Raw genomic sequence first — 22,530 nt, 5'->3', positions numbered from 1 at the left:
CAGTGATGGTATTATGTAATCTCTGTGTGGGATTCTCTCTTATTGGAGTGTAGTATCTTCTATCACTCAGTTGTCTCTCACATTCGATGTTGTAATCTACTGTGTTCATAATAACAGTGGCCCCACCTTTGTCAGCTTGTTTGATTGTAATAGTCTCGTCAAGTGCCAGTGTTTTAATGGCTGTCGTCTCCGCCGTGGAGAGATTATGAAAGGATGTTGAATTAGTATTGGAATTGAAATCCTTCAAAACAGCTTGTTCAAATGTGAGGACCTCGTTGGGGACCATGCTGCTAGTGGGAGTGAAGGTTGACGGTTTGTGAAGTCCAGAATCAGTAGCAATCTGTGCTGGTTGATCCTGAAAGAAGGCTTGTAGACGGATTTTGCGAAAGAAGGTTTGAATCTCGCACCGATCCCTGAAAGTGTCTATTCTGGGAGTGGGAACAAAACCTAACCCCTTCTGTAGAACCTGTTCCTCAATGTGTGACATGGTTCTGGAGGATAGATTCACAATCAGTTTCTTTTCCCCTTGGTTTGACTCCTGGTCTCCACCGATCCTGTCGGTTGGTCCTGCCACTGAACTCTTTTTTGGCCTCTTCTGCGCCCTCTTCCTCTGCCCCAACCTCTGTCTAAAAAAGGAGGTGCAGGTCCGGTCTGGTAGAAGTGTGGTGGGCCTTGTGGGTATATAGGGTACTGCCAGAAGGGGGGTCCCGAAAAGGGCGGGGCGTTAAAGGTTGGAAAGTTGGATGGTTGATAGGTACGTGTCTTCCTATTGTTCCAGCTCCCAGTGTTGGAGTCATTACTGGAGGAAGAGCCCCTCCGTGAAGTATTAGAACTATCATCTGAGGAGTATCCAATTGTTGAGCTTGTATAGTCTGCTTTAAGATAGGGGTAGACTTTCTCAGTTGAGAATTTCTGAATATCTTTTTGTAACTTGGTGATTTTTTGTTTCATAAGATATTCCCGGTTCTCTGCAAGTTCCGCATTTATCTCTGCTAGTTTATTCTTGTAAACTGCCGTCTGAATTGTCACCTTGATGGCTCCCTCGGCTGTTTGGATTCTAATTAACAGGGCGTCTGCAATCCTTTTAGCTGTATTTATAATTAAAATCAGCCAGTCCCTAGTGCATTTCCAAGCAACTAGGGACCATTCTTTCTTGAAAAGAGCATCTTCTAAGAAGAGACGCGGAAAATTATTAACAATGAGACCGTTAGGAGCTATATTGGCTCTCAAATATTCGGTCATCATAGCCCCGTGTAGGGTGACTTTCAGCCACTCATGTTTTATGTTGGAAAGAGAGGACCAGTCCTCAGATTGACTGACCGAGGCAGAACTGCCATCCGATCCCAGTAAGGATGGTGCTCGTAAGATCTCTGCTGCTGCTCCATCACCAAAACTTAATCCTTGATAATCCTCCATAATAGGAAGATAAATCAGAATCAGTTAGAAGTGCTAAAAATAGAAAAATTAATCTTGGTGGGCCAAAGGAGTCAAGTAACCACCGTTTGGTAACCTTAAATTTATTCCCCACAGGAAAAACCTGTGCATATCACTACAACAAAAAGTAAGGGGAAGTCAAGGAAGGGCTTTTAAGATCAGGTCCAGCATACATGCCCAGAAGACTATATTCAAACACTGAGTATGAAGTTCCTATCGTAAAACGAAAAGAGGAAAGAAATGCTAACTGTGTGGTTGAAACCAATGGGAATTCGGAGAGTGATCTCCTTACTGGAATAAGACCCTCACACACCTGACAAGTAGGTGTCTTGCTTCATCATCGGGTCTGCTCCTACTCGGGCCGGCGCTGCAATGCCCGATCAGGCACCCATTGAGGGGCCTACTTCTCGGAGATCTTTTTTCCAGAGCCGATGGGTGAAGTGCAAGTGAGGATCCTAGTGTCAGTATACGTGAAGGTGTTGTGTGCGTTAAAATAGGGAAAAATAATCCAATTCAAAAGAATTTTTAATGAGTATGGTTACTCCCCTAATTAAAATGAGAATAGCGCGTATCGTCACTACAATGTTGTGTTGTGATACGCTAAAAAGAGGTCGACATGTTTCTTGCCTATTTATCAAAGTAGATGGCAATTCCTCAGGACCTAATGTTATACTACCTCCACATTTTTTGGTGGTGGTCACCCAGAGCGAATAGTGAAGGAGCGGCCACCATTACAGCACCCTAAAAAATGTGTAGGGGTGGTTGGTACCTTGGTGTCAACCGGGGTAAGCAATGCTTAACCTGAAATAAAAACACAGTTAGAATAATCAAAAACAATCCATTAAAATGCTATTACAATCGAAGTCACTCAACCCAATACTGTAGTTTGTGGTAGTGTAAAAACACATGCATTGGGACTGAGTGCAGTGACGTGCTAAAGTGCAATGAACAGTGATCAATCAATGGAAGGACACTGCACTACAGTGGTGAAGCAAACAACAGAAGTACGAAGGAAGACAGAAAATAAACATCGTACTTGGAACATAAAGATATAAGGATATAATCTCATCAAAATGAGTCTCACCCTCGTTCAATCCGTGCCGGGCCATATTGGTACCGGTCTCCGCCAGCACTGCTGTCTAATGTCATGATATATGGTAAAAGCATGTTAAAGTCAAACCCATAATGGGGTGTAAACCACAGCAAATTCATTATTAGGACCCAGGTGAAGATGGTAACTTCTGTAAGGGTCATACGAGCTCCATGGTAACGTTGATTGTGAAATTCGAACCAACAGAGGCAGCCGTGGAGCGATAACACACAACATTAAGTAAATTTCAAATACATTATGAAACGATACTTGGCCGACTGTACTGACATCTGTGCCCAAAAGATCAGAGAAAGCCATGGTACCATAAACACATTGCCGAGCAGTCTACGTATTGTAATGGTGCTCGATTGGAATTTGGGTCGATTAGTATGAACCCGTGACAAGCGGATACCGCGTGTCTCTTAGTAGTAAAATCTGGTTAAGAAACCCCAGACCACGAGGGGGGTTTAAAAGGAATGGTATTACTCACGGTTTTGCAGTTGGATTATATCGTTAACCCTACCCCTGCGGAACGGCCGGTCCAAGTAGTCCGGTGACCGTGGAATCACTAATGGTGCTTAAAAAGGGAAGTAGGACACTGGGTGCATGATCCATACTTCCGGGTCGGGTCAAGCAAGGACTAGAGCGCTACACGTTCTGGAGCGCCATATTGGGGAAGTGTGGACGGGGCCGGTCAACGACCGGTAAACGAGGAAAGACAATGGCTATGCATGTGATCCTTACCTAGACACCCTACCAAATCAATGGCTCAGAATGGAATTATTTTTTTAAAAAAAAATTTTATTTTATTTTGTTCTAATCGAAAAATAACATAGAAAGCAAAGCATAAATATTTGACAGACAATAGTGGATATTCCAGTGTAGTTTCATCAGGTATATGTTCACAGTAAATGTCCATTGCAAGGCAGTACATTGAGTGACACAAAAGAATCAGTGTTGTATAGAGCATATTGTACAGTTACAAACTTTCCGTGTGGCGTCAATAGGAGCATAGGATACAACAATTAAGGGTCTTCCTCCATTCCTCGTGACGGTGTTCCCCCACCCTGTGTTACCCCTTCCAATTCTAAGCCATAGTGCTTCATCCAAGGCGCCCATATCTTCTTGAATTTCAGAGGGCAGCCCCTAGCTTTATATGTCACGTGCTCCGCCACCATGTACAAGTCTAGGCATGTCCTCCATTCTTTAAGTGTGGGTAGCTGCTGTGCCCCCAGAATTGAATTATTAAGGGTGAGAGTAGGTATTAATCTCGCTCGATCAAATGAAAAGCGTACTGATGGATCCTGACGGTAGATGTACATGCGGGATGGGCATGAAATGCAATTGTTTACACATTTTAATAGATTGCCAAAAATTGTTAGCCCAGCGAAAACTGTTCCTATGTCCAGTTCTCTTAAAGTATGGTATTAGGTCTCGGACGCAAGCAATTGAGCTCCTTATGGATAGGCAGTATCTTGATATTGCAATAGCGGTGGCGAAGTTTATTTAGGCTGTTAAAAGATTATTTATGGAATAAGGAATGGAGGAGTGGACCGTGTATTGATAAATAGAGATTTTAAACTGGGTAATTTTAATTGTTATAAAATAGAAATATAAAATGCTTGGATCATATATGTGTTATTAGATCATGTTCACAAATTGTGCATGGAATTGTTTTTAACAAATTAAGATTGATGTTAGGAAAATTAGTTTCTTATGATGTAAGGAGATAATGAATATGTAATAATTTTTTGATGGCTCTTTTTAAGAATTTTAAACAAAATGTTGTGTTTTATGTAGTTTAAAGACCAACGATCTAAATAAACTTACTTTTTGAACTTTAGTAAAGTCTCTGGTGATAAGATTTCTGAAAGATCTGACAAACATGTTTTTTTTATAGTACCTCAGTGGGACCTGTGATTCTGGTATTTCTTATGCGTACTCCATTTGAGGTCATGCTCAGTTGCCAGTTGAAGTTTTTGATGTTAAAAAGAATTCTAGTTGCCATCAGTGACGTTTCGATGAATCCGTGAGTTGAAATCCTTGTCTGTTTCCTTTCCACGTGGGCCAAACCATCACCCTGCCATCCCTTTTGCCTCCACCACTACTACCACCACCACATCACACTAAGGAGGAGACGCTTCACAGATCCGTCCCGCAGCATGTAGCAAACATTTGCAGAATTTTGCTCAGACGACTAGCTCTTTGTCAGTTACACTGACTGTAAAAAGGAAAGGCAGTCCAGAAGCAAACTATCACGCTGGATTGAATCATGCAAAATAATCTGCTATGCTCCCATTCAAGAAAGACCCACCTAAAAGAATCAGGGCTCATTCCAGCAGGAAAAAATCCTCAATTTTAGTCCTTGCTAGAGGTTCCAGTGACTGATATCTGCAAGGTTGCTTTGATTCGGATGTGAGGTGAAACAGTCACTTTGCCTGATCTATTCTTCATTATGTTCTGATTTAGTTCTCCAATCCTATCACCCAAGGTTAGTATTACTTGGGACCCTATTCAAATGTGGGAAATCTGCAGGTAGAAGTATTCATTAGAAGAAAAAGTTGCTTACCTTTGATAATATTTCAGGTGGATACTCTATCTACATGCAGATTCCTCGTTGACATTTTCTCCTCCTTGTTCTGGAGAAACCTTATTGCCCTTCCTAAAAAGATGCCAAGTTAGTATTGCACTATTGACTGTCAGGGACTTATTTACAAGCTCTTTGTGCCGCCAGTGCGTCACTTTTAACATGGGAAAATGTGACATACGGACAACGCAAGGGGCTAGCAAATAAGCCTCATAGACTAATCGATAATGCTTCAGAAGTTGTAAAAAAAAAGAGTTGAACTGATGTCTGGGCGGTGGTTCTGGAACTCTATGGTCCAGAGGAGGTCATCAAGACCCTGTTCCCCTCATAATGGAGCATGTGGACTCTATCGTCGCCTAAAACTATTGCAAACATTTCTGTACCGGTCTGGCACCTAATGGATATGCAACGGTGAGGACTCGCAAGGGAGAAAGATCGTCACAGAAGTTAAGTATCTTTTACTTTGGGTACAGACATTAGATGAAGGAGCCTGCAGTATCTCTTCCAGGCCTCACATCCTAAGAGAAAAAACATATTTCTTAAATAATCTAATGTACAGAAAAAAATGAACTTTAGGGGCTTTTCTTACAAGCCCCATGACCCATCATATCTACGAGGGCATGCAAAGCCACATTGCGTGGCTTTTCTTTACCTCGTAGATATGGAGTAAGGCAAAGCAGCACAAGTTGCTGACTTGCCTTACTCTTGTTAATGAGGCCCTTCATGGGTGTTGCGGTGGGTGTTCCCACGCAAAGCCCATGGATTTTGACACATTCCCAGATTTACAACATGACATATATCTGGGAATGTGTCAAAATCGTGTAGCTCCCCATAGCAGGCGTAACGAGGAGAAATGTTTTTATCTCTACTCGTTTTATTTCCTCTTTCTATGTGTGCTGCACAATGCAGCACACTTAGAAAGAGAAAGAGGAAAACGCATCTTAGGATTGTTTTGCGCAGGAAGGTACCCCTTCCTGCACAAAAATAATCCTGCCAACAACGCAGACATCCTTGCACCATGGTGCCTGCATTGGTGCACGGCAACAAAAGGTACGTCAGCGCTGGCTGAAAGGACGGGAATGCACTGTATCTTGTAAATATGGTGCATTCCTTCACTTTCAAATTGGTGTAGGGCAACGAGGCAAGAAGCCTTGCTACGCTGCCCTACGCCAATTTCTTGTAAATAAGCCCCTTAGTATTTAGGGTCAAAGCCATACTATGTGGGCACAATGACATAACAACAACCTTGTGTTGCTACAGTGTACTCTTGCACCTAACCCTAAGAATGAATGTACATATCTCTTCATAACCTTAAGCACTCAGCCTTGTGAAGAGCATATTTTGCTCTATTGTTGCAAGAGAATATTTTCCATTTGAAATGAAAATAGTTTTTTCCTTCCGCTGCGCCTCTTGTGGTACAATGTGCAACAACAATCTCCTGCAAAAGACACAAAGTCGAAATTCTACTAACAAATAACGTGTTGCAATACACAAGGAGGGCAGAAAAATGAAATGCTCTGAAACTGTATATGCAGATGCAAAAGCTCATGGCACATGAAAACAGGAGGTTTTGACGGATGATACCTTAAGTAACCACCAGTCAGTTTTCTGGGGAAAAATGTTTAAAAACTCATTTTTTGCCTTTAAATTTTTTTATTGCACGGTACAAAATTAAGCCATACGAGTGTGAGATAAATGTGCAAAATGCATTTTGGTAACCTTTGTACAAACATCTGTTTGCCGAAGTAAAGGTCACTTCATTATGTACCAGATAAACATAAGGTACCTGAGAGCATTATAAATGATACAAGGGTATTTTGGTATTAAATGCAGGCATACTCTACACGCACCCGCTAATGAAAGCGGGTATAACACAACACAGAGCTTGTTTAGGATTCGTCAGGATGGGCCAGTGGCAAAGTTATCTTTGTCACTGAACCAATAGAACCTAACAAAAACAATACAAACCCAGTCAAATATTCCCAGCCAACCTTCACAATGTCCTTAGCTTGAACAGGTTTTACAAAAATATCAAAAGGCTGCATCCACAGGGTGCCTAATCAGTGCAAGCGAGGTAGAAAAAGTACCATATTACATTCATTTATTTATTTAGTTGGTGATCGTGTCTTTCCTTGGATAGGCATGATCCGTACCATTTATGCGGGCCTTTCAACGATTCTCTTGTGATTCTTTCTATTTGTACAAGCCCTTGCTCCTTTGCAGGCTATTTGTCATGAAACGTTAATTTGTGTAAAGCATGAATTCTGAACGGGAGAACATATTCCATTACATCTGTGGGGTAAAAAGGCATCTGGAAAACAAGTCAAGACTTTTCCGATGTTAACACTGCATCAAATGCTGCTGCGAGGACTTTGCAGATGGCCTGTGCTTGCTCCTGCAATGTAAAATATATGCATTTTAATGAAATTGTGCTTTAGCATGAGTAGACCTATTGTACATAGTTCAAATGACGCACTAAGACATTTTTGTGGGAGCTGTCATTAGTAAAAGTGCTCGTAACAATTTGTTTTCTTTTAAACAACTTTAATTCATTTTTATCTTCTAATGGTGATGGCCATTGATCAATATAATATTTTTACAAGGTAACAAGTAATTGCAAGTCAGAGAATTCTCATTCACTCTTGACTCAACGCATCTCTGGTATTGTGCACCCATTTTCTAAAAGTACACCACTGTGGGCAGAAAGGAAACCTACACATTCGTTTTACAATATATGTAAAACTGAACACACAATATTTTAATTTCAAAAATCCTTTGTGGAAAAGCAACAGTGGGACTCCCGTCCACGCCTCTGCATTACATTACAACGTCCTTTTGAGTTGCTGTTTGAAGGTCAGCCTTGAGAAGAACAATTACTAGAGAAGGAGATAGTCTAAAGGGTGAGACCCAGCCAAATCACATGAAAGATTACTGCTACAGTTAGAAAGAGATCTTGATGATGAGCCCCCCACCAACCGTCCCTTGACCACTAATACGGATATTAGTATGATGACGTAGCAACTGACCAGGAGAATGTTGTTTGTGATATCAACTGGAATAGGTGAAGGTGGGATTTTGAAACTTACGCAGATACCGGTAGCAAAGGGGGGCATCATTTTTACATCGCCGCCGTGAGGGCAACGGCCAGCGCTGAGGGTCATCGCCATTTCAAGCTATGAGGGGAACGGCTTTTCCTGGACTACACTTCCCAGGCACCCCTGCTCCGTTGACCGCTGTAACGCGGTAGAGCGCGCCTGGAGGCGCTTAAACCAACCTGCAGCCTCCCGCAGGGCGCAGATACCGGCAGCAAAGGGGGCATCATTTATACATCGCCGCCGTGAGGGCAACGGCCAGCGCTGAGGATCATCTCCATTTCCAGCGGTGAGGGGAACGGCTTTTCCTGGACTACACTTCCCAGGCACCCCTGCTCCGTCGGCCGCTGTGACACGGTAGAGCGCGCCTGGAGGCGCTTAAACCAACCTGCAGCCTCCCGCAGCGCGGGACGCGTGCTGGCCGTGCCCGGGCCAAGGGCGGGCCCGTCCTTGCCCGTCAACGCCAGGAGGAGGCAGGGCAGGCCCCCCCCCTTTTGGTTATTGTCTAGTATTTGCCAATTCGGAGGACTACAAGTTTAACAAGGTACTGATTAGTCTCAATTGACATTTAGTTCCCGCATTTCCCGTATTGTGGTAATAATTGACATTCTGGCCTAAAAGTTGTCATAGACTTACTGTGCAGATTTTTTACTATTAACAAGTGATGGGGAAAAAGAAAGCTGATGGAAGGGGGAAGGGGGTGAGGGCGGTAAAATTGGAAAAGGGAAAAAGGCTAGGCAGACACTAAAAAATGCAGCAAGTAACTGTGTTTTAGATCGCATTGATACACTCATAGAGGAATGTGAGGACTTATTGGTGAGTGAGCCAAAGCAGCTTACGAGGGATAACCCCCTGACACGTATGGATCACCCTGTTAGAAAGAGCCCAGATAGCTGCCCTGTGATCCCTAATATGTTTCTTAAGCCTAAAAAGGGTCCTAAGGAGAGCAAGGGTAAAAGTCAAACTAGCCCAACTAGGGCATCAACCTCCACTGACATTATTATAAATTCATTGGAATCTGATAGTATCCAGCCGATAATAATTGACCCTATCATTAATTGCACTAATAGATTCGACATTTTGTTTGATTATCAGGAAGAGGGCAGCATCCAGAGTACTGAAGGGCTAGTGTTTGCAAATATAGATCAGGTTGGAAAACAGGTAGCGACACATATCTCAGATACTCATGAGGTTATTCAGGCAGTCCACTCATTACAGACTGAATTGGGGTCCCTGAAAACCATGATGATGAACTTAATTTCTATGGTTAAACTTTTGATGCAGGAAAAGACAGCCAGCACTGACTGCCCAAATTACAGATCGAACACTACCTGCACCTTGCTACCAGCCCAGGTAAAGCCATCTACTACTAGAGCAATTGAAACATTGAGTAAAGTAGCGCCCCACGTAGTGCAGTGGCCAAGCAGAGTATCTCTTCTACAACGATCCCAGCTGGAAATACTGTAGCGACCACTACTAGAACTATAAGTAGCTCCATGCTCAATAGTACAACAAGTAAGCAGGGGCAGCTACAGCTGGGCAGGACCCTTAATATCTGCACACCATCAACCAGGCTGAGTCCAAATCATGAAGTGAAGGTGGGCTGGTACATTTATTAAGTCTGTCAAAACTCGAAAAATGTTCATGGTAAATGTTCCGAAATTGGGACAAAATAAAATAGAAAGTCCAGACTCATTGACTAACAAGGTGATACACTGGATGCGGCATGTAAGGTTCTGTCGCTCATTAATAAGGGAGGACATTTTGAAAGTGGGTAGGCTTAATTCCCCTACTAACTCGCTTGATTGCATTGAGCTAACTATGCAGAGTGAAGCTTTAGTTGAAAATCTTTTTTTTTTTTTTAAACCGTTTATTACAAGACTCAAAAATATACAAATATGGGCCTACAACCTTCCGGCCGGCTGCTAGCAGTGAAAGGAGCATACGATATGTTATGTTATGTTATGTTATTAAAAATTTATAAAGCGCACGTACGCCCGAGGGCTTCTTGGCGCTGGAAAGATAAAAAACATAACAAAGGGTGAGTCTACCGGAAGCGTTATTTCAAGTAAGCTTTTGTGAAGAGGTGAGTCTTGAATGCCTTTCTGAAGGCAAGGAGGTCTTTACTCTGTCTGAGGGCTAGTGGCAGAGAATTCCATATGGTAGCTGCTAGGAAATGGAAGCTGCTGCCGCCTTGTCGTTTTTTCTTAAAGCGAGGTACTTCAAGAAGGTCTTTGTGGGCAGATCTTAGGTTCCGTGGGGGAACATATCTTCCGATCAGCTGTCTGATGAATAGAGGTCCCTTGCCTTGCAGAGCCTTAAAGATGATGCACCCGGCTTTGAATTCGGCTCTTTGAGCCACGGGTAGCCAGTGCAGGCTCTCTAGGCCTGGTTTAATCGATTCCCATTTGGGTACTTTGCAGATCAGCCTAGCGGCCTGATTCTGCAAGTACTGCAGTCTTCTGAATTGTCCTACGGGTAGGCCTAGGTATAGGCTGTTTGAGAAGTCGATGTGGGAGAGGACTAGGGCCATGACAACCTGAATTAAGGCGGAGGGAGTGAGGAAATGGGCGATTTTCCTAATTTTCCTCAATTGGAAAAATCCAGAAGAAACCACGGTTCCAATTTGAGATTTTAGCGAGAGGTCCTCATTGATGGTTATCCCCAGACTTTTTACAGTCAGAGATTTCTTAGGGGGGAGGCCCATATCAGTCGGCCAGAAGTTAGGGCTCCAACTGATTTCGCTCTTGCCGGGCAGGATCAACTCAGTTTTCCCTGGGTTTAATTTAAGGTGATTTGAGGACATCCAACTCTGGATTAGAGTCATAGTGGCTTGGAAGTCCTCTACCGCATTTGGGGAGTTGAGAACAAAAACGAGCTGCAAGTCATCTGCATAGTTATATACAGTGACTTTGTGCATTCTCAGGGCAAAAAGAAGGGGCCGCATGTACAAATTGAATAACAAGGGGGATAATGAAGAGCCTTGGGGCACCCCACAGAAAGACTTGACTTTGGCGGCAGAAAAGGAGCCTAAGCGGACAGACTGAGTACGTTCGGAGATGAACGATTTCAACCAGGCTAGGGCAGAGTCTCTGAGACCCGCCTGTTCGACACGGTTGACCAGAATGGAATAGTCAACCGTGTCGAATGCAGCGGACAAGTCAAGAAGTACTAGGGCTTGATGAAGGTTGTTGTCAGCGTTGGACCTCAAGGTGTTCTGGACGGCCAATATTACTGCCTCAGTGGAGTGACCAGGCCGGAAACCTGCTTGGTTGGGTTGGAGATATTCCGTTTCCTCCACGAAATTAGAGAGGCAGTTGGTAACATGCGCCTCCAGCATTTTCGATAGGAAGGGCAGCAAGGATATGGGCCGATAGTTCGTGAGGTCCAGCGGGTCGATACCAGGTTTCTTGGTGAGGGGAATCAATAAGGCCTGCTTGAAGCTGCTAGGCACTGTCCCTGAAATGAGAGAGTCGTTGAGCAAGGGTATCATGCTGTTGGGCATAGCTCGACCAATTTCTTTCATGATTTGGGGGGGGCAGACATCCATAGGGGAGCCTGATTTGACTCTGGACAGTAGTGCCAAGAGAGTTTTCAAATCGATAAGGGGAAAAGAATGTAAAGTTGAGGGATTGAGATAGATGTCATCCACTGGGGCGCAAGCTGGAAGTGTGGAAATGTTCTGCTTAATCATTAAGATCTTATCGCGGAAAAAGTCATTCAGGGAATTGCATAGCGCTTGTGTGGGAACTACCGGAGGGGAAGTTCTATCGTCATTGCAAAGGTCGTTCACTATCCTGAAAATTTCTTTTGACTTATTGGTGGAGTTTAGGATTTTGGATGAGTAATAGGTTGTTTTATGGTTTTGTAGAGTTTTTTGGTATGTCTTCCTGGCTGAGCAGTATGTGGCCTTGGCCAGTAGGCAGTACTGGGAGCGCCAGGTTCTTTCCTTTTGCCTCACTTCCAGTTTCAGTTTTTTTAGTTCAGGTGTAAACCATTTGTGTGCGTCCGGACTATACATTTATAGAACACATGGTGCTGCGGCCGAGCATGAACAGGAGGTAACATCGTTGCGAGCCACACTGTCCTGACCCCACTATACGGTTCCATTTTAAACTTAAAGAACAACAACTACAAACAAACCCACAAGGCAATCCTCAATTGGAAATAGCAGCGCGTGCTCCCCTGGAGGGGGGATCCTAGCCATCCATAGGAATCTCACGAGGGGGGAGAGATCAGAACTAGGGCTGGGTACACCCAATGCCCAGGTACCGGGGGGATGAGTTGGCTAAGGGGACGGGGCCGGCGACGGATCGGGCAATAACGGTGGAGCACAGATTCCCCCGCGGTAGGCGTTCCAGGGGCCCCACACTTTCACCCATGTCGCAGGCTTACCTCTCGCCACATACACCACCTTTTCCCGAAACATGCACCAATCCATATGTTCCTTCCAGGCCGAGACAGTCGGGGGCCTCTGGGATCCCCACAGCTGGGCAATATCACGCTTGGCAACCATATACCCCAGAGTCGCCCACCACGTCTGCGGCACCGAGTAATCGGTAGGCTCCCACACATTCAACAGGCATCTCCTCGCTTCGGGCAACAGCGCCACATGCGTGACCACTCGCAGCACCTCATGCACACCACGCCAGTACCCCGCCACCTCCGGGCACTCCCACAAGATATGCAGAAAAGTCCCCAGCGCGCCACACCCGCGCTTACACAAACCGTCCTCAGCGTAGCCCATACGCAGGAGCTTTGGCCCCGTCATGTAGACCCTGTGGAGTATCTTGAGCTGGACGAAGCGAAGGCGAGCCGGTATGGCCACCTCTTTCGGGGAGGCCACCGCAGAGATCCAGTCCTCGTCGTCCAGCTCCAGCCCATCGGCTACCCAAGCCTCACGAAGGGCAATCAAAAAGTCTGAGCGGTCGTTGATCAGTTTTTTGTAGATCAGTGAGATCGTGCTGTCAGGGACGTGTCCGTCCAGCACTCTATCCTCCAGGGGGGAACACTCCGGGATGGAGGCAACGTCCGGAAAGACGGAGCCCAGCGCATGTCGGACCTGCAAATACCGAAAGTATTCGCTGCCCTGCAACTGAAATTCCGTCTGCAGCATTTCAAACGTTTTAAATCCTCCCCTCGTCCAGAGATCCCCCACTTTGCTAATGCCTATTAAGTCCCACTGCTCAAAGCCCTTCGAGGTCCACAAGGAGCCCAACCGCTCAGACGCATATAGTGGTGACGCCCGGGTCAGACGGTCCTTCCACCCCATATCTGCATTGGCCGCGTGCCACACTCGCACCATGACACGCGTGGGCCCCGTTAGGCGAGCGTCGGGCGCGCTAGAATAGAGCGCTCGATAATGGTCACCACCTGGAAGTAGCATCCTATCCATTTACAAACGCCGGGTTTAAAGCTGGCCCATATAGGCCCTGATTGATCGCAGCTAGCTGGGAGGCCCAATAATACCGTTTAATATCCGGGAGGGCTATCCCCCCATCATACCATGGGAGCGTCAGCTTAGCCAGGGCAATACGTGGCCTCCCGTCCCAGAACAGACAGCGCTGCAAACTCTCCACTTCGCGGAAGTAGCGCGCCGGGACGAGGTCCATAGTGTTCTGCAACGCGTACAGGAAACGCGGCAGCGACATCATTTTAAACAATGCCGCCCGGCCGAGCGGCGAAAGCGGCAAACGCCGCCAGCGCGCGACATCCTCTTTCAGACGCTGGAGGGGGGGAAGCAAGTTCCGATCATACCGAGCCTCCGGGTCCAGAGTGATGAAGACACCCAGGTACCTAAATCCCTGCGGGCGACCTGGATCGGACAGCCCCGCGGGAGGATAGGAGCCTCCCCGGAGAGAACATACACACACGATTTAGCCCTGTTGATGACCAGACCGGAGTTACGACCGAATGAATGCAAAACATCAACCAGTACTATGAGTGATTTACGTGGGGAAGCTAGGTACAAGAGGATGTCATCAGCGTATAGGGATACGCGGTCCTCATACTCAGGGGTCCAGCGGAGACCACGGATGGAAGGCTCCCACCGCAGCCACTCCGCCAGGGGCTCCAAGGCAAGTGCAAAGAGGAGCGGCGATAAGGGGCAGCCGTGCCGCGTGCCCCGGCCCAGCTCGAACGGAGCTGACACTCTTCCGTTCACCACCACCTGCGCCAATGGGCCCGAATACAGCAATTTGACCCAACTGATGAACCCTGGGCCGAATCCAAACTTCGCAAGCATCGCCCAGATATATGGCCACTCAAGCGTGTCAAACGCCATGGTGGCGTCTAAGGACGCCAAAATGGCCGGCTCCCGTATGAACGGGGCACGTGCGAGCACACCGTGCAAACGCCGCAGATTAAGGGCTGTGTTGCGATGGGGAATAAAGCCCGATTGGTCCTGATGAACCAAATCGCCCACCACACCGACCAGCCGATTGGCCAGTACCTTGGCGAGAATCTTGGGCTCCGCGTTCAGTAGCGAAATGGGCCGATAGGATGTAACCCGGTCCCGAGGTCTCCCTTCCTTGTGGATGACCACGATTGTAGCCAGACGCTGGTCCAGTGGGAGGGAGCCCACCGAGTGTGCCGCCAGGAACATAGCACGGAGGTGGGGTGCCAGCGTATCCGGTCGCAACTTGTACAACTCGATAGGGAGACCATTCGGACCCATGGCCTTGCCGGAAGCGACCGAGCGTATGGCGAGGGCGATCTCGTCGGAGGTGGGAGCGGCGTCCAACAACACCCTGTCATCCCCGGAAAGGGACGGCAGCGCGATATCACTGAGCAGGGCACGGGAATCCTCTTCCGAGCAGGGAGACACCGGGGAATACACCCCACGGAAATAATCCGCGAAGCAGGAGACAATTTCTTCTGGCTCAGTTACACACACACCATCCGTTTTCTCAATCAGCGGGACCACACGATTCGCTCTCTCTTTTTTGTCCAACCACGCTATAAGTTTACCAGCCTTATCACCCACATCATACAGTCGCCCCTGTTGCTCTCTACTGAGGCCCCTGGCCGCCTCCGTAACGAGGGCCCTATAGGCCGCTTGCTTGAGTTGGAGGACATGCAATGCGGCATCCGTCACCCCACCTTCTAAATTACCCTCCAACTCGGCTATTTCAGCCTCCATCTGGGTCACCTCCTCCCGCTCGCGCCTCCGGGCGTGGGAAATAAGGGATAGGGCCTCCCCTCGGAGTACTGTCTTGAAGGCCTCCCATAGCGGTACAGCCGAAGGCACAGACCCCACATTCTCATCAAAATATCGCTGAAGGGATTTAATCAATTCAGCGCGAATGGTGGAGTAGAAAATCTTTTGACATTTGAATTTAGAACCTGCTCCCCTGACCATTCGACTATTCAGTTTAGGCAGTCTCCCCCTGCCGATAATTTTAATAATCTTCACGTACGACAGGTAGCTAGAATAAGTAATTCCACTCTTGAATGTAACACAGGTAAACATAATAGGCAGTTCTACTCTTGAATGTAATGATTGACTGCCTGGGGTGCTCATGACATGTGCGGACAGTGGAGTAGACCAATCATTATCTGGGGAAACTGATCCTATAGTGACGTGGTCCTGCAGTGCCCAAGGTGGGCCGATTGAGGTTGTCCAAAATCTAACCTCAAATGTATTAGAACCTGTGGTTGGAAAAAGGTCTAGCAAACCTTGGTTAGAGTCTTGTCTGGACCCTATACCCAACATTAATGATTCTAAAAGGGATACTTTGCTATCATGGAACATTGCAGGAATTGGTCCTAAAATACTTTCTCCAGATTGGGTTGCGTTTATTGACCTCTTTGACATTTGCTGCTTCCAAGAAACATGGCTGTTAACTGCGCAACATCGGGAAGGCTTTTTAAATTATCATGTACCGACAGTTAAAGGGGCAAAAGGGCGCCCCTCGGGTGGCTTAACCATAAGGGTCCGGCAATCTTTAGGCATTAGTATTAAGGAACTTCCTACCAATAACAATGATATTCAGGCATTAAGATTAAATTTGGGTTCTTTAGGTAAGGTTGATATTAATATTTATGCGAGGGGAACAAGAGGGGGTAGGTCTCAAGTTATAGCGGCTTTAGATTAACTCCTTGATTTCCATTCTTCAGAAAGTAAAATAGTCATAGTAGGTGACTTTAATACAACATTTGAACCACTTGACAGGGAGGAATGGCCCCTTACTGAAGAGGAAGATGTCGAGTGGGGAGTCCCAAAGCTAGAGCTTGCTCCCATAAAGAAATGGACAGAGTTGGTAGTCCAGATAAACTCTGTCTGTTTAGAGAAAGGGCTCAGGGCACTAAATGGTAGGACTCCTCAAGATAAGTTAGGGCTTAATACATTCAACAACGGGTTTAGTAAAAGTAGGATCGATTATATTCTCGTTAGCCTGAATCTCTGGCATACGGTTGATGACATGGAGGTGAGAGATCGAATGGAAAGTGATCACAATTCTCTGTGTGTTGCTTTTAAATGGTGGGTACCTGAACAAGCGACCGCCAGAGAGGCTGAATTACACTCCCATGATGTGTTCCCTACGAATAACATGAGAAGGCTTAAGTGGTCGAGTGTAGCTAAAGACACACAGGCCATGTATAAAATAGCTAAGGAGGTTGACCAAGCTCTAGTAACGTTGAATAGCATAAATCTTAATAATACTAGTCTGGAGAATGTCATCCAGTACCATGACAGCCTTTTCCTACACTTGAGATCTTATTTTTTTAAAGCACACAAGAAAAAGAAGGCAACTTATCAGAATTCCTGTAGATGGTAAGATAGTGACTGCCGGCAGACAAGAGCCCTCCTAGGGAAGGCCATTAAAGGAGGGGACCTAGCCGCAGTACGTGCTGCTAGACAGGTATACAAAAACTCTATGGCCAAAGCAAAACGTTCCTGGGATGAAAAGAGATGGCAGGACTTGAAAGAGGCCAGCAATAAGAAAGATAGTAAGCACTTCTGGGCCATTATTAAGTGGGACAGAGACTGTATTCCTGATTTCCCAACTAATCACGTTTCCCAGGAAGAGTGGGTAAAACACTTTGGACCACAATATGCATGTAGCTCTTTGGAGTTGATAGTGGGTGAGACAAACTGTGTATTTTTTGTAGATGAGGCTTTCACTATTAATGATGTTGAAGTAGCCCTTTCTGCAGTCGTTGGAGGGAGAGCCCCCGGCCAAGATGGTGTACCCACTGACGTGTTTTTACACGACAAAGTCAAATGGGGAAAATACATCTTATTATTGGTTAAAGCAATTGCGCGAGGATCTCCCATACCGGACTCCTGCAAAGGGGCCGAAATAATCCCCGTGTATAAGAAAGGTGAAAAATCGTTGCCGGGGAATTATCGTCCCATCAGTCTGTTTGACTCACTACAAAAAATATTGGGGAGATTAATTAACAAGATCCAGGTCTGGGTTGACAAGCACAGTATATTGTCACCTCTGCAAGCTGGTTTTCGTGCCTATGCGAGCACTATTGACCAGGTGTTTTGTTTTGTTTTACTATTCTGGAAGGTGGTGGGGTTTTGGGCAATGGCAGCATGTATGCTGCCTTTGTGGACCTAAAATCGGCCTTCGATCTCGTCCCCCGCTCTAGGCTATGGACGACCCTTCAAGATTTAGGTCTATCCGCTGAACTCTTGACGCTCTTAAAGAGACTGCATGAGGGCAACTATGCAACAATAAGTTGGGGCTCACAGGGCCAGGTGACTGATTCTTTCCTGGTTGAGCGTGGGGTGCGTCAGGGATGCGTCATGGCCCCGACATTATTTACTGTATTCATAAACGGGATAGTTGATTGTATGGCAAGAGTTAACACAGATGCGCCGGTCTTAGCAGGGATTAAAATCCCAATCTTAATGTTTGCCGATGACACTCTGATAATCTCGAAGACCCCGAGTGGGCTCCAAAGAGCTCTGAGAGTATTTGAGGAGTTATGCTCCGCTCGGGGGGTTCAAAGTCAATGTGTCAAAAACGAAACTCATGACATTTAATCAACATAAAGTTTTTAAAGGTGGCGTTCTAATGAACAGCCGGCAGCTGTCAGGGGCTCTCCGCCTCGAGCACAATAGGTCTCTGACGAAACCTATTAGACCAGTGCTCCAAGTTTACGACGCTAAAGTGGTATGCTCTGCATTGTATGGCGTAGAACTTTGGGGGTTAGAGAACTTGTCAAAATTAAGTTCATCTGAAAATAAGTTCTTGAGAGGTATTTCTAATCTCCCACAAAGTACACCGCTCTGTCCACTGTTCCACGATCTTGGGAGGAAACCTCTCTAGGATATTGCAAAGCTACGCACTGTGTTATACTGGCGTAGATTGTGGACAACACCGGAATTAAAACAATATGCTGAAGGTTTCATGGATATCATAAAAGCGGATACCTTTCATAAAATTTTTGTGTGGTGTGAAAGATATCCTAGTTAAAATTGGAATGTCGACACTCTGGGACGAACCCACTATAGCCTGTTTTCCAACTAAGAAGGTTTTAAAAGAGAAATATTGGGAGATGGTCACTTTAAGTGTTTTTAGTGCCAGTGAGGCATCCTCTTTAACAGGAAATGTTTTGGAATGTAAACCCATCTCGACTTATGAACCATAATGGGACACTGTTACTAAACCCTTAGACAGGAAGCTCTATTTTCAGCTGAGAGCGGGTTCGCTGCCTCTAAGGTCTTTTACCACGAGGTGGACTAAAACAAGTGAGAGTAAGTGTCCTTGTTGCTCGGCCTCCAATGAAACTGTTGCGCATATGTTATTTGCCTGCCCAGCCTATGAAAATCCTCGTAGAGTATGGCTGAGGCCTGTATGTAAAATCTTGGGGACAACATGCAGTTTGGCAGCTGAAAGAATATTGTGTACGAATACCTCATCCCCCTTATTCATAGCAGTTGCCAAATACCTAAAATGGATGTGGATAATTAGGGCAAAGTCCATCGCTGTTTAAAAATGTGCCTCGTTAAACTGTGTTAATATATTTTTATTACCCATGAGTTTTAAAAAATATGCCCTGTCAAACAGTGCTTCCTATATTCATTGTTTTTTAGACAACTTGTTTATTTACTATATTTAAACCTTCCCCAATAGTATATATCCTTTTTAATAGTGTTTATTATGAACTCTATGAATTTTGTTAACAAACTATTTTAAGCTATGAAATGATTGTGTCAGGTCTGACCAACTTCGAATTTAGAGTATTGTCTCAGGAAATTCTGAACTATTGGGGACACATAAATTGTAACCATTGTCCAAATAGGCTTTTATATATAATTGAATGTCATTTTATTGTAAAAATTATAATTTTATGTGCTTTTATGACGATGTGTCGAATAAAGCTTGTTTGGTTGGTGGAAACTTACACATTGCAGCTTCCCCCTCTTGAAGATTTTGATATGTTGTAAGAATCATCTTTATAGGGATGTGGCAGACTGAACCGCTTTTATTGCTCAGATCTTGAGAATGTTGCATGTTGTTTGATTTATTTTTATGGGGCATTGAAGATACCACATCACTAAATGACACATTGACTAGTCCACTGGTGAAAGCTGTTGGTGACACTAAATAGCTGTGCTCGTGTCGAGGCTTACGATGTTCGTAATGTGTGACAATCACAAAGTATACATTTTTCTGGTTTTAAACTAACCCAAAATGTATTCAGCTCGATAAAACGAAACCATACCGTTGTTACTTTATAACTGAATAAGAGATGAGAAAGTAATTGGATGCAGATTTTTGCTTTTTTTAATCACAGAAATGACAACGATTAGTGAGAAATAAAGAGAGCTATCGAGAAAAAGAAATTGTGTCCTACTTATTGTGGTGAATTATTACATGTTAATTAATTAAGTTGACAGAGAGCTACAGCTTCTAGGGCCACGGCTGAAGATAGTGTGGTACATGGTGAAAGTGTATTTGATCTGACGAAGGTCGAAACATAGAGAAGACTTCCCCTGTAGGACTTTAGTTCCACCTGCAAGGCACTCCTTGTATTTCAAAAGTACTTTGGGGTACCCATGTATAGTGCCTTGTAAGAGATGCAGGCCCTCATGTATGAGCATCATATCGCCAGGGACAGCCTGTCTAGTGATCTCATAGTAAAGATGATACTGACACTTGAGTCCAAGACTGTTTTAACGTAAGAAGTTGGGTCCTGGGGAAGACTTTGTGAATCACACTACTGTATTTGTTCTCCGCATGACCGTGAATAGATTAACTACCTTCAGGGGAGATCTTGGAAGGGAATGCTTGAGGTTGTGCTTAATGTTGAGATGGTCATTGCTTCTGTCTTTAGGTGAGTGTCAAAGTTTAGTTTCTAATCCAGATGAACACTCAGAGATTTTGATAAAAAGGTGGTTTTGGGTGGGATCCTCCTTTTGGGCCACATGTATCATTTCAAATAGTGATTACCTAATTGCGATTCTCAGCGAATCGCAATTAGGTAATCACTATTTGAATGTATGAAACTCCATGAGGTTCATTTAGCTATTCCTAATGGGTCACAAATCGATATTAATGAGACAGGTCGTAATTTGCGACCCATTAGTAATAACTAAAATCACAGGGATGGTGGCCTGCTGGGGTCAGCAGACCACCATGTCTGTGATTTCTTTTAAATAAAGCAATCAGTTTTTTTTTTAAATGCAGCCCGTTTTTGCTTAAAGAAAAATGGGTTGCATTTAAAAAAGAAAAATGAAAAGTTTTCTTTTCATTTTTGAGGAACAGGCAGTGGTCTGTGGGACCACTGCTTGATACTAAAAAAACATTTTTACGAACATTCACAAAAGGGCAAGGGTCCCTTGCGACCCCTTCCCGTTTGCGAATGGGTTACCACCTACTTTTGAAGTAGGTGGTAAATTGTAAATGTTTTACAACCGCATTTCAGTTGCAAAAAATTCCTAATAACCGCTGCAATTCAGGTATTTGTAAGGGACGCCTCTACACGCCCATTCCTAATACCAAATCGAAATGTATTCGCAATTCCAAATTGCTATTTGGTAAAATATTACTGAATGGCAAATTGGAATTCATGCATACCAAATAATACATTTTACCGGTCGCACATTGCTAGATTCTGTGAATCAGGCCATTTACGACCGGTAAAATGCATGATAAGTGGGGCCTCTGCTGTGGTGTGCAATGCAACTGGAAGGTAATTTTGTAGTTTTGGATAGAGAAAAAATCAAAGCTTCATGTTTTTCATTCATGTTTGTGTTTCCCTTCTACATGAGGTGAGGGTTAAAAAGCTGTGTGGGCAATCAATTTTCACTTGTAACTTGATGTAACCTGCGTATTTGTAAAAAGAGACACTGTGTCAATAGATGTTTACATGGAAGTTTAAAAAGGAAGATAGTACGAACAGAGCCTTGCAGTAAAATGAAAGGTGGGGGTGCTCTTTATAATCGAGAGTCCAATTCTGACTTGTTTAAATTGGTTCAGGAGATATGATCCTGCCATTTCATGACCGTGTCCTAAAACAAATCATGTATCCTATCATGAAGCTGCGGACACCTCAATTAATAATAGCAGGGTAGGCATGAGTTCCCTTCATCAAGGAGTGAACAGGAGCCATCAGCAATCTTGAATAGGCTTCTTTTGGTGCTGTTCCTAGTTGATAACCTGACTGAAAATGAACGTCTGGTTTTTATTTTATATTTTAATTTCAGATAATAATTAACTAACAATACGCAAAAGAAAATACCAAAATCTGGTCAACTGTATCTCTATACCCAACTAATATAGCTATTACAGGCACAAATTGGTGACTGAAACCCACATAATCGATATGGATATAACAGGATTTCCTACTACCCGCCACTTTGTTTCTGAAAAGGGGCTGCTCATGGCTGGCTGAGAGATGTGGCAGACTTTCAAGTGACTTCGTGTAATAATAAGCAGGCTGCCAGAACCAAGTGAGGTTTGTTTTGAACCTTTTGACGTTCCTGGTGTCTTCGATCGTCATTTCAGATAATGTTACAACATTGTCCACAAGTGAGATCCCTGTGTCGATCATTTCAAACTGTACCTAAGAGAATCTGTATCTTGATGAGGAGTATGAGGGCACCTTCTTGTTCAGGATGGGTTGGAAGATCAAGATTCGTTGATCTGGACCTGCCTCTGGGAGTGGGTTGTTGGCACTATCTGCTGACACGGGAGCTGATATCTACCATGTAGGTGGAGGACTACATGGTTTCCTTTTCGTCAGAACAAGCTCCTGTGGTGGTTAAAGAGGAGGATTCTCAATCACATATGTTGGTGATAGAGTTCTCTTTTTCTTTCCCATTTGACAACTTCCTACAGTTCTGCATGGTGGCTCATAAAAGG

General features: G+C 44.7%; 1 protein-coding gene across 1 annotated transcript in view; it reads right to left on the bottom strand.

Annotated features, from left to right (window-relative positions):
* Window positions 1-6,744: 6,744 nt before the first annotated feature.
* The window catches only part of ITGB1BP1 (integrin subunit beta 1 binding protein 1), a 192,341-nt gene continuing 176,555 nt past the window's right edge, over window positions 6,745-22,530 (bottom strand). Inside the window, exon 7 of the mRNA XM_085610729.1 lies at window positions 6,745-7,506. Within this exon, the coding sequence (XP_085466855.1) occupies window positions 7,435-7,506 (72 nt within the window). The 3' untranslated portion in view covers window positions 6,745-7,434. The remainder of the gene's footprint in view (window positions 7,507-22,530) is intronic.

Source organism: Triturus cristatus, chromosome 6 (assembly GCF_964204655.1).
Source record: "Triturus cristatus chromosome 6, aTriCri1.1, whole genome shotgun sequence".
NCBI classification, from domain to species: Eukaryota; Metazoa; Chordata; class Amphibia; order Caudata; family Salamandridae; genus Triturus; species Triturus cristatus.
The sequence above is the reverse complement of the archived record's forward strand: the minus strand, read 5'-3'. Positions and strand labels throughout refer to the sequence as shown.